The sequence below is a fragment of the Schistocerca gregaria genome, chromosome 3 (genome assembly GCF_023897955.1).
Source record: "Schistocerca gregaria isolate iqSchGreg1 chromosome 3, iqSchGreg1.2, whole genome shotgun sequence".
Taxonomy (NCBI): Eukaryota; Metazoa; Arthropoda; class Insecta; order Orthoptera; family Acrididae; genus Schistocerca; species Schistocerca gregaria.
The window spans coordinates 267,504,196-267,519,907 of NC_064922.1; the positions used below are offsets into that span (position 1 = coordinate 267,504,196).

Here is a 15,712-nt window from a genome sequence, read left to right on the forward strand (position 1 = left end):
CATTACGTAGCTGACTGTGTTGTACAAGGTAGCCATTGTCGTCTGCTTCGTTATTGTTTTGCGCTGTACTGTTCTGCATGTTTTTATCGTGCAGTTGTGCTAAACGTTATCAAAATGAGTGAAGAGGCAGCAGATGCTGGCCCATCTCTGGAGCTGCCAACAACCCCTACCGGTAGGCTTACGGTTAGAAGGAAACCAGTATTATGTAGCGATGCTCGCAAAATTATATTGCGTGTGATTGAATGCTGCGAAAGGCAAGGGGAGCAGAAAAAATTGCTTTTGTTACTCTTTTCGGGCGTTCGGAGAACAACTCACGAAAGTTTCATTGCAATTGGATGAATGGTTTGTGAGCGCATAGTAGGCAGACAAGATGATGTGACTTACCAAACAAAAGCGCTGGCAGGTCGATAGACACACAAAATTCTAGCTTTCGCAACCGGCGGTTGCTTCGTCAGGAAAGAGGGAAAGATGAAAGGATGTGGGTTTTAAGGAAGAAGGTAAGGAGTCATTCCAGTCCAGGGAGCAGAAGGCTTACCTTAGGGGGGGAAAAAGGATAGGTATACACTCGCGCGCGCCACACACACACACACACACACACACACACACACACACACACACACACACACACACACTCTCTCCGCTCTCCATCTCTTGGGCATGACTCTTTTTCTGCGTGCAGATAACACCTTGCACTGTGCAGTGCCTCTTTCTGCACCAACGGCGACCATTGACCACATGTTACCTAACATCCAGCACGGTAGCCAGTCCGTTGTGGTGGGGCCGCCATGTACCCTTTTGGTTGTAGCCCCCTGACAACACAGGGATCGCTCTACTGATGCCTGTGCCGTTAACTCCCCACGTATGCCAAGGAGTAGATGCCTATCCTCCTCGGGTACCGGGACTCCTGGCAACGGCCATCCTGCCAGGTGGCTCTTGCCGTGGCTGGGTGGCGCCCGTGGGGAGAACCCTTGGTCGGAGTAGGTCGCATCAGGGTGAACGACCCGCAATGAAGCGTGGTACATCATCTCTCACTGGTGGCCAGCCGCCAGCAGTCTCTAAGCGTTCTCGGGCTCAGTTTAACACTCAGAAGTACGATCCGAAAATGTTCCCTTCCCTGGCCACACCGTGGGAGGAACGTAAGTCTCAGGATGGCAGTAGCAGTTATTCACCCTGCTTCTTAGTTTGTACGAGGGTTGATGGGGAGTCTTTTCTCTCCACAAAGCCTCAGTTCTTCATCGAGCATTTAGAGGACAAGTTTGGGGAGGTGGAGGACTTGTCAAAAATGCGCTCTGGGTCAGTCCTGATACTAACGGCATCCTGTGCCCAGTCACGACGGTTACTCGCTTGTGACAAGTTGGGGGATGTTGCCGTTACGATCACACCCCATAAGAGTTTAAATATGGTCCAGGGAGTTATTTACCATAGGGATCTTGTTTTGCAGTCTGATGAAGAGCTGCGCACCAATTTAGAGCGCCGAGGTGTACATTTTGTCCGGCGCGTTCATCGGGGTCCGAAGGAAAATCAGATTGCTACCAGTGCCTTCATCTTGGCCTTCGAAGGGGATACATTACCGGAAAAAGTCAAGGTGATGGTCTACCGATGTGACGTTAAGCCCTATATCCCTCCCCCGATGCGGTGCTTTAACTGCTGGAAGTTCGGCCATATGTCTTCTCGCTGCACTTCCAGCCTCACATGTCGAGATTGTGGACACCCATCACATCCCAATACTCCCTGTGCCCCGCCTCCCATCTGTGTCAACTGCGGGGAGCACCATTCACCTTGCTCGCCAGACTGCCGAATTTTCCAGAAAGAGCGTAAAATCATGGAATACAAGACCCTGGACCGACTAACCTATACTGAGGCCAAGAGGAAATACTCCATCCTGTGAGAATGACATCTTCCTACGCTGCTGCTACAACACCTGTGCTAGCCCTGTCTGTTTCTCCAATTGTGGCTGGATCAACGAGTAGTAAAACTACTCCTGCCCCCTCGCCAGTGGGGGGCTCTACCCACCGGGTTGCTCCTGCGCCACCTACCTCAGGAGCAACACCATTCCACCCATCGGGGACGTCCGTCCCCACTTCTAAGCCGGAGAATTGTCCAACTTCTTCGGCTTCTCACACTCGCAAGGTGTCCCTTGGGTCCCTCCCTTCCCAGGTTTCCGCCAGCGAGAAGCCTGACGACCGACAATGGCGTAAGTGCCCGCAATCAGGTGGTCGTAGGGCTTCACGATCCTCCTCCGTCCCGGAGACTGAATCGGTGAAGCCCTCCCAGCCGGTGCGACCCAAGGAACAGCGTGAGAAACCCAAGAAGAGCTCTCAGCCCAAGGAACTCGCGGTGGCAACCATCCCACCGCAACCTTCCAGCTCTGCGTCTGAGGATGCGGTGGAGATTCTGGCGTCCGCTGAGGACCTCGATCTCACCTGTCCATCAGACGCCATGGAAAGCACTATCACAGGTGCTAAATCGGAGGCAGCAGGTAACCCAGTGGCGTAATCTCCCTTCCCAGTCCCGTCACGCCTTTCTCAGCCATGGACAACACCATCCTCCAGTGGAACTGCAGCGGTTTCTTCCACCATCTAGCTGAGCTCCGCCAACTTATCAGCCTTCACCCTTTCCTCTGCATTGCTCTGCAGGAAACTTGGTTTCCGGCAATGCGAACCCCCGCCCTCCATGGCTATCGGGGTTATTATAAGAACCGGGCAGCTTATGAAAGGGTGTCTGGTGGTGTCTGCATCTATGTCCTGAACTCTCTTCACAGCGAGTCTGTACCTCTCCACACACCTTTAGAGGCTGTCGCTGTTCGGGTGTGGACGCCACAGGCTGTTACCGTCTGCAGTCTTTACCTTCCACCGGATGGTGATGTCGTGCAGCATGTCCTGGTTGCTCTGATAGCTCAATTGCCTCCACCTTTCCTGTCACTGGGCGACTTTAACGCCCATAACCATCTGTGGGGTGGGTCAGTGGCAACAGGTCGAGGCGCCATCGTTGAGCATTTATTGGTGCAGCTCGATCTCTCGATCTTAAATGATGGTGCATTCACACACTTCAGTGTGGCGCATGGCACATACTTCGCGATTGACCTTTCCATCTGTAGCCCTAGCCTCTTATCGTCTGTCCAATGGAGAGTGCATGACGACCTGTGTGGTAGTGACCACTTTCCGATCTTTCTGTCACTGCCACAGCGTCAGTCTTCTGGGCGCCCTAGCAGATGGGCTATGAATCAGGCTGACTGGGACTTGTTCTCCTCCACTGCCGCTATTGAGCCTCTCTCTAACGATGCCATTGATGCAGTGGTTCAATCGGTCACCACCAGCATCGTTACTGCCGCTGAATCTGCTATTGCCCGTTCTTCTGGGTCCCTTCGGCGGCGGACTTTGCCTTGGTGGTCGCCTGAGATCGCTGAAGCGATTAAAGCTCGCCGGCGGGCGCTCCAGCGTCACAAGCGACATCCCTCAATCGACCACCTTATCGCCTTCAAATGGCTGCGTGCGCGAGCCCGCTGCATTATCCGCCAACGCAAGCAGGAGTGCTGGGAGCGGTATGTGTCCACCATTGGCCTCCATGTCACTCCATCGCAGGTCTGGGCCAAGATTCGCCGCCTCTATGGCTATCGGACCCCTGTCAGTGTCCCTGCGCTCTCACTGAATGGAGCAGTTTGTACTGACTCCGACGTCATTGCAAACCGCTTGGCAGAGCACTTTGCTATGACTTCCACTTCTGCCAACTACCCCTTGGGCTTCCGCTCCATTAAGGAGCGGATAGAACGTCGGAGTCTTTCTTTTCGCACTCACCATCCTTAATTGTACAATGTTCCATTCAGTGAGTGGGAATTTCGAAGTGCCCTCGCCGCTTGTCCTGATACCACTCCTGGGCCAGATAGCATCCACTCTCAGATGCTGAAACACCTTTCAGTGGACTGCCAGCGACGCCTCCTCGATCTTTACAACCGCATTTGGGTCGAGGGTGAGTTTCCGTCGCAATGGTGGGAAAGTCTTGTTGTCCCCATTCTGAAACCAGGGAAGAACCCTTTGGAGGTGGACAGCTACCGTCCCATTAGCCTCACCAACGTTCTTTGCAAGTTGCTTGAACAAATGGTGAGCCGGCGCTTGAATTGGGTACTGGAGTCTCGAGGCCTTCTGGCTCCGTCTCAGGGTCGGTTCCGTAAAGGCCACTCTGCCGCCGACAATCTGGTGAGCCTGGAGTCGGCCATCCGTACTGCCTTTGCCCGCCATCAGCATCTGGTTGCTGTCTTTTTCGACATGCGGAAGGCGTATGATATGACATGGCGTCATCACATCCTTTCTACACTTCATGGATGGGGTCTTCGGGGCCCTCTGCCGATCTATATCCGCAATTTTCTGTCGTATCGTACCTTCCGCGTGCACGTCGCGGCCTCATATAGTTCCTCCCAAGTCCAGGAGAACGGTGTGCCACAGGGTTCTGTTCTCAGTGTGTGTCTGTTTTTAATAGCTATTAACGGGCACGCTGCGGCCATGGGAAATACTGTCTCCGCTTCCCTGTTTGCTGGCGACTTCTGCCTTTACTACAGCTTTATTGGCATTGCAGCTGCTGAACGTCAGCTACAGGGCGCAATCCGCAAGGCGCAGTCTTGGGCTGTAGCGCATGGTTTTCAGTTTTCCGCAGCCAAGACCTGCGTTATGCATTTCTGCCGCCGACACACTGTTCACCCGGAGCCGCGGCTTTATCCTGACGGCGAGCTTCTTAAAGTAGTGGAGTCACTTAGGTTGTTGGGGATGGTTTTTGATGCCCGGTTGACTTGGCTGCCTCATATTTGGCAGCTTAAACAGGCGTGTTGGCGGCATCTAAATGCTATGCGATGCCTGAGCCACACCAGGTGGGGCGCCGACCGATCTATTCTCCTACGGCTTTACCAGGTGTTAATCCAGTCCCGTTTGGACTACGGGAGTCTGGCTTATGGCTCAGCATCCCCATCTACGTTGCGGGTGCTGGACCCAATCCTCCACAGCGGGATACGCCTTGCCACTGGTGCCTTCCGAACCAGCCCTGTGCACAGCAGGTGTCCCTCCACTGCGGTTACGACACCAACAATTACTGGCTGCTTATGCTGCCCAATGTTTTAGCTTGCCCGGGCATCCAAATTATCGTGTCCTCTTCCCGCAGTCAGTCGTTCATCTGCCAGAACGTCGGCCCCGGTTGGGTTGTCCGATCGCCGTACGTGTCAAACAGCTTCTTTCCTGGCTTTGTGTTTCCCTGTTCCACCTCCTTTCCGGGCCCCTCTGCGTACACCCCCGTGGTGTGTGCCTCGCCTTTGCCTTTGGCTCGACTTGGCACATGGCCCGAAGGACTCAGTCCCTCCGGAGGCCTTCCAACGCCGCTTTTATTCCATCCTGGCCATGTATCAGGGCTCTGGCGTTGTCTACACCGACGGTTCGATGGTTGCTGGTCTAGTCGGTTATGCACTAACTCTAGGGGACCATTCTGAACAACGTTCGTTGCCGGCTGGCTGCAGTGTTTACACTGCTGAGCTGGTCGCCATCTTTCGTGCCCTAGAGTATATCCGCTCCTGCTCAGGTGAGTCCTTCGTTATCTGTAGCGATTCCCTGAGCACTTTACGAGCTCTCGACCAGTGTTTCCCTCGTTCTCGTCTGGTGATGGCTATCCAGGAGTCCCTGCATACTCTCGCCTGTAGCGGCAGGTCTGTGGTCTTTGTTTGGACCCCAGGCCATGTTGGTATACCCGGCAATGAAACTGTTGACCGCCTGGCGAAAGAGGCCACCAGTGCGCCATCTCTGGAGATTGGTCTCCTGGCGGCTGATTTGCGGGCAGTCTTACGCCGCAAAGTTCTCTCGTTTTTGGATGCTGAATGGCGCGGTCTGACCACCCCTAACAAACTCCGTGACGTCAAGGACACGATGACTGTGTGGCGGTCATCCATGCGAGCCAACCGCAGGGACTCAGTCGTCCTTTGTCGGCTCCGCATAGGCCACACCCGACTCACGCACAGTTATTTACTGTGTCGTGAGGATCCCCCTCTTTGTCGTTGTGGGGTGTCCTTGACCGTGGTCCATATTCTGTCGGTGTGCGCCCTTTTAATCGTGCTCAGGCAGACTTTTGCAATGCCTGACATGCTCTCTGCTCTTTTATCAGATGACTCTGCCATGGTGGATTTGGTTTTGTGTTTTATTCGGGCAGTGGGTTTTTATCCTTTAATCTGAGTGGTCTTTTTTTATTATTTTTTTATTTTTATTTTTTTATTCTGGCTTTTAGCCTCTGATTTTAAACTGAGTTTTTAAAGTGTTCTTGGTGGTTGGCTTTTCCTCTTTTTCTCTATGGTTGGCCAACCACCGTCATGCTGTGTGTTTTAATTTGTTTTGTCTGGTCTCTGTCAGAGTATTTCATGTCCTGTTTCGTCTGCTGTCTTTCCTGTTGTTCGTTTTTTATTCTCTTTGGGTGGTTTTAGTTTTTATGGAACAAGGGACCGATGACTGTAGTAGTCTGGTCCCTTTAATCCCACAAACCAACCAACCTATTATTAACTGGGAGACACCATCTGAAGTTGTTTGGGTGCCTGGTACAAGTCTTTCTATTTCATCCCAATTCGGTGACTTGCATGTTTTGTGGTGGTGTTGGTGGTATGAAATGTTTAGGACAACACAGACATCCAGTCCCTGAATGAAGAAAATTTCTGATTTGGCCAGGAATTGAACCCAGGACACAGTGACCTAGAGGCAGTGGAGCTAACTATTAGACCACTAGTTGCAGACATTAATTCACTAGTAAGAAAACTTTTTCTAATTGTTGAAGTAATTTGATGATGATTGACAAATCTCAATACAAATGCCTTTACAAGAACTGATTTTAATTATCTGTGGAAATAGATTTTCCAGTTAAGGATTTTTTTCTTTATTTTAATATAAGTTTGATGGCAATTTCTAGAATACTTTGTCAGTGTTGTCTGAGAATTTGACTAGCAACTGGTCACATTTAGTCACATCCTTGACATTGCTAAGAATATTGCTCTTTGTATAACAGCTGTTAATACTGGAAATGGTGTTTGCTTTTTAGTTTGCAATATGGTTTGAGACACAGATAAGTAAATGTCAGAGCATGCTTATAATGTGAGATTCAGCTCAAGCAAAGAAAAAAAAAATAAAGTTGAGATGATGCCGGCCAGGGTGGCCGAGCGGTTCTAGGCGCAACAGTCTGGAACCGTGCGACTGCTACGGTCGCAGGTTCGAATCCTGCCTCGGGCATGGATGTGTGAGAGGTCCTTAGGTTAGTTAGGTTAAATTAGTTCTAAGTTCTAGGGGACTGATGACCTCAGTAGTTAAGTCCCATAGTGCTCAGAGCCATTTGAACCTATCTCTCTCTCTCTCTCTCTCTCTCTCTCTCTCTCTCTCTCTCTCTCTCTCTCTCTCTCTCTCTCTCTCTCTCTCCCCCCCCCTCCCTCTCCCCCCCCCCCCTTTTTTGTGTGCAGTTTTACTAACTTGGGAAATTACATCAGAAGAGACAAAATGTGACTGAAAACAAATACTTCAAATGCTGCTGTGTGGCTGGGGGGGGGAACCATTTTATGGGATGCAGTTTTTTTATCTGTGTTGTACATTTTGTGACTATTCACATTCATTACTTCTTATTGAAATTAATTTTCTTATGAATCCTTGCATGTGAAATATGTTACACACATATTGTTTCTTTTTATATTTCAGCACCAGCTCTGTTACACAAGACATCAGTGATGGAGAATGGCAACCTACTAGCTCAGGAGCATTACGCAGAAGCCCTCGAACCCAGAATGCTCCAATCAAATTGCATGTACGCAGAAGTGCAAGGAATAACCTTGAAAATGTTGATAGTGGACAAAGGGTTCCTTCAGATAGAAAATATAAGAAAGACAAAAGTGATAGCATAGATGAAAGTTTTGATAAATCTGCCTCAGACTTTGAAGGTTCAAGTGTTTCAGTAAGTGATGAAGTTAAAGCAAGTACTTCAGACAATATTAATGTGGTCACAGAAAATGTAGAGCCAGAAGGAAAAAGTGTTCACAGTTCAGGAACTTCTGCTGAAGATCTACCTGTGGAATCAAGTAGAAATAATTCTAAAGTGTGGTTTAATGAAAGTTTTTGTGATGTTCAATTAGGAATTGAAAAAAATAAGTCTTCCACCGTAACACTTTCGCCATTAGTCGTTTTGGAAAATGTAATGCAGCCTCTGGATGCCGGTGATAGTGAATCTAACAGTGTTTTGATTGAAGTTGGAGAACGCGTTAAACTGAAAAGGAGGAAGAAGAGACGCAATCACATTATAGATGAAGCAGGAGAAACAGATGAATTGCAGAATGGGAAAAATGAGCATATACATACCAGCAAGCACAGGAAGAGGAAACATAAACATGGAGAGCACAGTACAAAAAAGTATGTATCATGTTTTCAAAGTAATAATATAGTATACAACTACAGCATACAGATTCGACCTTCTTTAGATTTTTGGCAAAATACATGATAGGAGCAGTTTATACTAGGAATAGAGGAAGTAAAATTCATTTTGTTGCTAGGATTAATTTGCCATAGGGTCTGAAATATATAACTGCACTACATTGCTGGTTCTATGTTGTAAAGCAACAAATGGTGTGGCCTAATTGGTGGAAAATCCAAGATGGATAACAAAAATGGAATAGGATAGATTGCTACTCAGCTCATAGAGGAGGCACTGATCAGCAGACAGGCATATTTAAAAGTAGACTAAGCTTTGTTCAATAACTTAGTCTACAGAAGCATCCGATTCCACTTCTCTGCTTTGACCCAAGACGTAACCAATATGGCGGAAATGACCATTTTTAACATTTCCAATATGGCACCTATGACGTCATTACATAAGTGACAACAAACACGAAAATACATATAAAACCAACACACACATCTCTCACCAAAAATATAATCAAACTAATGTGACCAGTGTGGGAAATTTGGATTTTTTTAGGTGGGGACAAACTAAATATAAACACATACAGACACACACCATGATCCCAAATTACACAAAACGATGACATAAAAACACCACAAAATTCCCAAGTTCCACTACACCTACAGTATCAACAGGAATTGGTCACTTCCCTTGACCTCAACTGCAATTGCCGATACCACAAAATAAAAACTAACTACTCCAAAAATTATAATCACACCGCAACTATCGATACCACAAAACCAACACCTAAAACAACAAAAAATTGGAATCGGACGCTTCCCTTGACCTGAAAAATTTGTAGCACTGTTACTTATATTGTTGAAACCTACAGAAGATATTTCTTAGGGACATAATTAAAAAAAAGTAATTAAATCATTGATACACTGATGGAGACCTTTGCATGTTTGGGTTAACATAATACTACAAGTGGAGTGCAGTAGATGGCTTGAAGAATGTTACATTTCAACATCTTTTTATATTCTAAGCATGTTATTCACATTGAAGTTGCCAAATTTCTGGTGGACTTATCACACACACACACACACACACACACACACACACACACACACACACACACACAAATGAGGCAACAAAACCAATGTCAACACTCTTTACAACACACAGAAGTCATTATGGAAAAGTCCACCCATCTGCTTTAACCCATGACATCTTCAACGTGGTGGACATCCTCAACCTTAACATCACTATATATACACATGACCAAATATAAAAACAACAAGGGTAGTGGGGGGAGGGGGGGGTTATGGCTGAGCCCATCTTAATATAGCCTACAACAATATGAAAAACAATGACACCCAAAACTACACATTATCCACAGAATCAAACATGAAAAATTCTCAAAATGGCATAACATCACAAACACAAAAAACCACAGCAGTTGCAGATTTCACTTTATGGTTTAGCTCAAAGGGAGCCCTCAAAACCAAAAAACCAACACAAGCTGCTCCAAAACATGGTATTGCTAACTTCAGTAGACCTATAAAGTTGAAATGAAGCCCTCAACACTTAAAACCCAAACATGTCAAAAACCCCAGTACCACAATTTTCACTTAACCTATGTAGCTCAAACACAATCAGTGATACCGAGACCTCTGACACAAATCAAAAATCCAAAACCCACAGTTTCACTAGACCAATGAAAATACAAACGTAAACTATACAAGTACAACAAACAAAATATAAAAAAATGCACTGACATCAAAACAAAAAGAAAATTATTTAGCAATCAAAGCCACTAAGAAGTAAACTTAGATTAGCCTCCTCCCTACAAAAACAATATCAACCAAACACACTTCTTGCATTCACTCCAGTCGCGTCAGTCTCATGTGCATAAAAGATTCAAGAGGACTGATAACAAAAAATGTCCAATTCCATCTGTCTCCTTTGACCCATGACGTAAGAGGGTAGCGGTGTGTGACATCATTAAGGTGCAGAGTTTTTGAGTTGGGTGGGTTTGTAGATCTCGTGTTGTTGTATTTGATGGTGCCCTCTGGTGGTGGATGTAGATGTGCTGAGTTTACCATGTGGTATTGGGTTCATTTGAGTTTAGATTGTCATCGTGCTAACATGGTTTTGAGTTTAGGTAGTTGTGGTAATGTAGGTTATGGAAGTGCTTCCAGTGAGTTATTAAGGATTTTTTTGTTTAGCTGTTTGGCATATTTGTTAGGTCTGGTGTTTGCTGTGCAGAAAGAAGTCTAATTTTTTAAAGCTTTTTTCTTTTTTTTGTTAGGTATGGGTATGACAGTGCAGTTCATGAGATGGATGATGATAAACACATGATGATGGTATGATGTCTGTCAAACAATTTCTGCAGATATTAAGTCTTATTGCTGAATGTGTTAGCTGTCACGTTTGTGGCAGCAACATGAGGTTAACAAGAGCTCCGGCAGCTCAGGCCCAGAATACGTGTATGTGGCATTGTCAGTGCGAGTGTACATGTGTGTGGGGGGAGGGGGGGGGGGGATGGGCAGGGGGGGTCAGCCAAGGTAGTATTGCCAGAGGCTTTTGTAGGTAAGTAATTTTTCTTTTGGTTTTATTTTATAGTAATTGTGATATTTTGTGTGTTGTATATTTACAGTTGGTCAGTTGTGTTTTAATTGGTATAGTGAATATGTGGGGTATTTGGGTTTCTGAGTTGTTGGGATTTCAGTTCCACTTTTCGGAGTTGTAGGTGTTGGTTTTTTGGTATTGATAGCTGTGGTTGAACTATGTAGGGCTAGGGAAATCTCCAATACCACTTCTTGGGGTTCTAGGTGTTGATTTTTGGTATTGGTAGGGGCGATTGACCTATATAGGTCAAGAGAAGTGTCCAATTTATATGGTTTTGTTGGTGTAGCGGAATGCTATAAATTTATTTATTTATTTATTTTGGGATGGTGCGGTGTTCTTTTATTGTTGCACATTCAGCCTTAAACCCCCAATTTTCTGTTGTTGCTCCGTTAGTTTCATTTTATTTTTGGAGTGAGATGTTATTGTGTCAGTTTAATTTTTGTTTGCGTTTATTGGAATGTATGTGTAGTGATGTTATTGTTGTCATTTTGTATATGCTGGAAGTAGCTATTTCCGCCATATTGATGTCATGAGCCAAAACAGACGGGTGGATTCAGCTGCTTCTGTAATGCCAAATTTCCCTCGCGGCCCACCTAGAGCCCTCGAACCAGGCTCCACGCCAAATCTCTCTCCAAAAATATTATCATGGTGACATGTCCCTATGTGTAAGTCCCTGATGCTAGAAGGCAGGAATGTGGTAAACTTCATCCTTTCACCACAAATGTGACATGCATGTAAAACACTACTACCACCACCAAGTTATTAAATTTTGTTCCATGGAACACACACACACACACCACAAACATACTTAATACAAAAGCCCAAATGCATAAACCGTGGAGTCATTAAATCAAAATAACTCACTAGCAACAAAGCACATTCTTCTGAGAACAAGTTCACACAATGATTACTCACAATCAAATTACCGAATACCAGGTATAACACAAAAAACCCCAAATCTCAACATCCACCGCACGAGTGCGCCACCAAATACCACAACACGATGACTACAAATATGAATCATCTCAAAAACACTGTGCCACAGTGATGTCACACTCAACACGACCGTTACATTACAAATCAAAGCAGACGATGGAATCGACACTTCCAATGACACCACACAAATAATCACTACATTGCCTGGTGAAGTATTTAAGCTGTTTACAATATTGGGGTACATAGTGAGGACTTCTTTGATCAGTACTCCTGGCCCTACTGATCCCTCAGTCAATGGAATCTTGATTGACACAATTTGGGACAAAGTTCTAAATCATTCTCTAAATGCTACAGGATGAGACAGCATTGTCCCTACATTTGGCAGTAGACTGTATTAGTGAAAATGAAATAGGATACACTGCTACTTGCCATACACAGGAGGCACTGAATAACACATTTAAAGGACACAAGGTCAACGGAGGCGTCCGATCCCATCTGTCGGCTTTGACCCATGACATAAAGGCATTTAGTTTATGAGTGTGTTGTGTTTGTAGATGTTTTCTTGTTGCGGTTGGTGGTGTCCTCTGGTGGTGTATTGGGTTCATTTGGGTGTCGGTTCTTGAAGTGTGCATTTATCGGTTTTGACTGTTGAAGAAGAACGGAATTAGTTTCAGTGAGTTAAGAATTAAGTTTCCGTTGTGTTTATGTTATTGCGGTGTCGTTTGATGTTATTGCTTTGCTGTTTCTCGCATGGTTTTTGCTGTTGTCTTCAGTCCTGAGACTGGTTTGATGCAGCTATCCATGCTACTCTATCCTGTGCAAGCTTCTTCATCTCCCAGTACTTATTGCAACCTACATCCTTCTGAATCTGCTTAGTGTATTCATCTCTTGGTCTCCCTGTACGATTTTTACCCTCCACGCTGCCCTCCAATACTAAATTGGTGATCCCTCAGTGTCTCAGAACATGCCCTACCAACCGATTCCTTCTTATAGTCAAGTTGTGCCACAAGCTGCTCTTCTCCCCAATTCTATTCAGTACATCCTCATTAGTTATGTGATCTACCCATATAATTTTCAATATTCTTCTGTAGCACCACATTTTGAAAGCTTCTATTCTATCCTTGTTTAAACTATTTATCTTCCATGTTTCACTTCCATACATGGCTACACTCCACACAACTACTTTCAGAAACGACTTCCTGACATTTAAATCTATACTTGATGTTAACAAATTTTTGTTCTTCAGAAACGCTTTCCTTGCCATTCCTCTCTACTTCGACCATCATCAGTTATTTTGCTCCCCAAATAGCAAAACTCCTTTACTACTTTTAAGTGTCTCATTTCCTAATGTAATTCCTTCAGCATCACCTGAATTAATTGGACTACATTCCATTATCCTCGCTTTGCTTTTGATGATGTTCATCTTATATCCTCCTTTCAAGACACTGTCCATTCCGTTCAACTGTTCTTCCAAGTCCTTTGCTGTCTCTGACAGAATTACAATGTCATCGGCGAACCTCAATGTTTTAATTTCTTCTCCATGGACTTTAATTCCTACTCTGAATTTTTCTTTTGTTTCCTTTATTGCTTGCTCAGTATACAGATTGAATAACATCAGGGACAGGCTACAACCCTGTCTCACTCCCTTCCAAACCGCTGCTTCCCTTTGATGCCCCTCGACTCTTACAACTGCCATCTGGTTTCTGTACAAATTGTAAATAGCCTTTTGCCCCCTGTATTTTACCGCTGCCACCTTTAGAATTTGAAAGAGTATTCGAGTCAGCATTGTCAAAAGCTTTCTCTTAGTCTCCAAATGTTAGAAATGTAGGTTTGCCTTTACTTAATCTTATTTTCTAAGATAAGTTCTAGGGTCAGTATTGCCTCACATGTTCCAACATTTCTGCGGAATCCAAACTGATCTTCGCCAAGGTCGGCTTCTACCAGTTTTTCCATTCGTCTGTAAAGAATTTGCGTTAGTATTTTGCAGCTGTGACTTATTAAACTGATAGTTTAGTATTGTCGCATGGTAAGTCATTTAATTCAATTTGTGGCTTCTTTTGTTAGGTATAGATATGACTTCTAAGTTTAATAAAGCATGTCTGCGGGCTGAAATGGGGGATGACATGTTGTCCATCATTAAGTTTCTGCAACTTTTTGGGGGGGCTGTGTTGTTTACTGCATGTGTTGGTGGTTGATGTTTTGGTATCGGCACTTGTGGTCGATTTATGTATCTTAGAGGGAAGTATTCGATTTCAATTTTTTTGGTATCGTCAGTTGTATTTGAGCTGCATAGGTCATGGGAAGTGACTGACTGCGATTTGTCATTGTAGCTATGTATGTTTTGCTATCGTGAGCAGTTGTTGACCTATATAGGTCAGGGGAAGTGTTGGATTCCAGTGTGTTGTCTTAGCTGTGTGTGTTTTGGTATCGTGATCTGCTGTTGACATAATTTTTCTGTAAAACAGAGGTGGCCCTAGCTTATTTGTCATTGGACTGTGAGCAGTATTTTAGTAACGCTGTTGCCCCTCCCCAATCTAATGTTGAACTTAGGTTGATCAGCCGTTCTATCTCCAGTACCCAAAAATTTACTGGTACATGAATTTTGTTTCAGGATTTATACTAAAACACCTTTTGTAAAATCTTACATACAACACCAAAATGTATAATCAGTTTTTCAATTTTAAAATAAAAAAAAATATTTGCAGAAAATTTGTTTTGGGAGAAATAGTAATAAAAAATAAGTTTCAATAAAGAGATTGTTTTGATCAATATTTGAGTTCTAATCTGCTGCTCAATTTTGTGTGTAAATTTGAACAGAGCCTTTGTCTTTCTTCTGAATCAGTTTTTCCAGTTAAGTAAAATTTATAAACAGGAGAAGCTATGTAGTTTTTATTTAAAATTTGGGGACAGTTGTGAATTTTGATATAGTAATAGGCCAGCAAGTAATTCTAAAAAGTTATTTTGAAATGTGGTTCTCAGTCTGTTATCTGCTAATCCTCAACCTCATATATAATTGCTATTTTCTGGGTCAGTCATGATTCGATGCAGGATATTCTGTCTTGGCATAAACCTATTCAGTCACTTTTTTTCTGTTGCTGATCATGTCTTTGAAAATGGATTCGGTTTGGATTTAGACTAGTTTGTCTTTTGCTTGAGATTTTATTATGATCACATCTGAAACAACCAGCTCCAATTTTGTAAAGCTATGTTGACTGTATTAATTTTGTTGTACCAACAAAATTTAAAGTCCAAGCGACACAAGGGACCGCTTGAGGTGCCAAGCTGAGGAGGACACCAGGCCCAAGTACAAAATCTGTATACAGTACCTATCGCAATTGGTTGCGAAAACTGACATCGATGAAAATGTGTGATAGAAAAGGGGGGAGGGGGGATGACAAATGATAAGTTGCTTTAGTGGGAAAAATGTATTCAAACTGCCTCTGTGTACCAAATACTACTGAGCTGATTAATTTGAACAACTTTAACTTTCATCAGAGTAAGTTAATACAAAACATTGTATATCTTTCCTGAGTTGAAATGATATGCTTTTAATGCTTTGATACTGCTCTCCCACAAATGCAAGTAAAGAAAATTGAATAAATGTGCTGAAAGAAATTTTGTGTTCCCTCACTGTTTAGAAAAAAGTAAGATCTGTTCCAGTAAATTATTATAATTTTTCCAAAAGAGTTTTTAAAAAGTGTCGGCACATACAGTGCCCACAACTCTTGGACCTAGTAATGGCGTTAGTTGAAATAGC

The 15,712-nt window shown here is 44.4% G+C and overlaps 1 protein-coding gene across 3 annotated transcripts in view; it reads left to right on the forward strand.

Annotated features, from left to right (window-relative positions):
- The window catches only part of LOC126353941 (uncharacterized), a 155,561-nt gene that overhangs the window by 9,238 nt on the left and 130,611 nt on the right, over positions 1-15,712 (forward strand). For all 3 annotated transcript variants that reach the window (XM_050003219.1, XM_050003220.1, XM_050003222.1), the window contains one exon: positions 7,695-8,399. In XM_050003219.1, the coding sequence (XP_049859176.1) occupies positions 7,695-8,399 (705 nt within the window). The remainder of the gene's footprint in view (positions 1-7,694; positions 8,400-15,712) is intronic.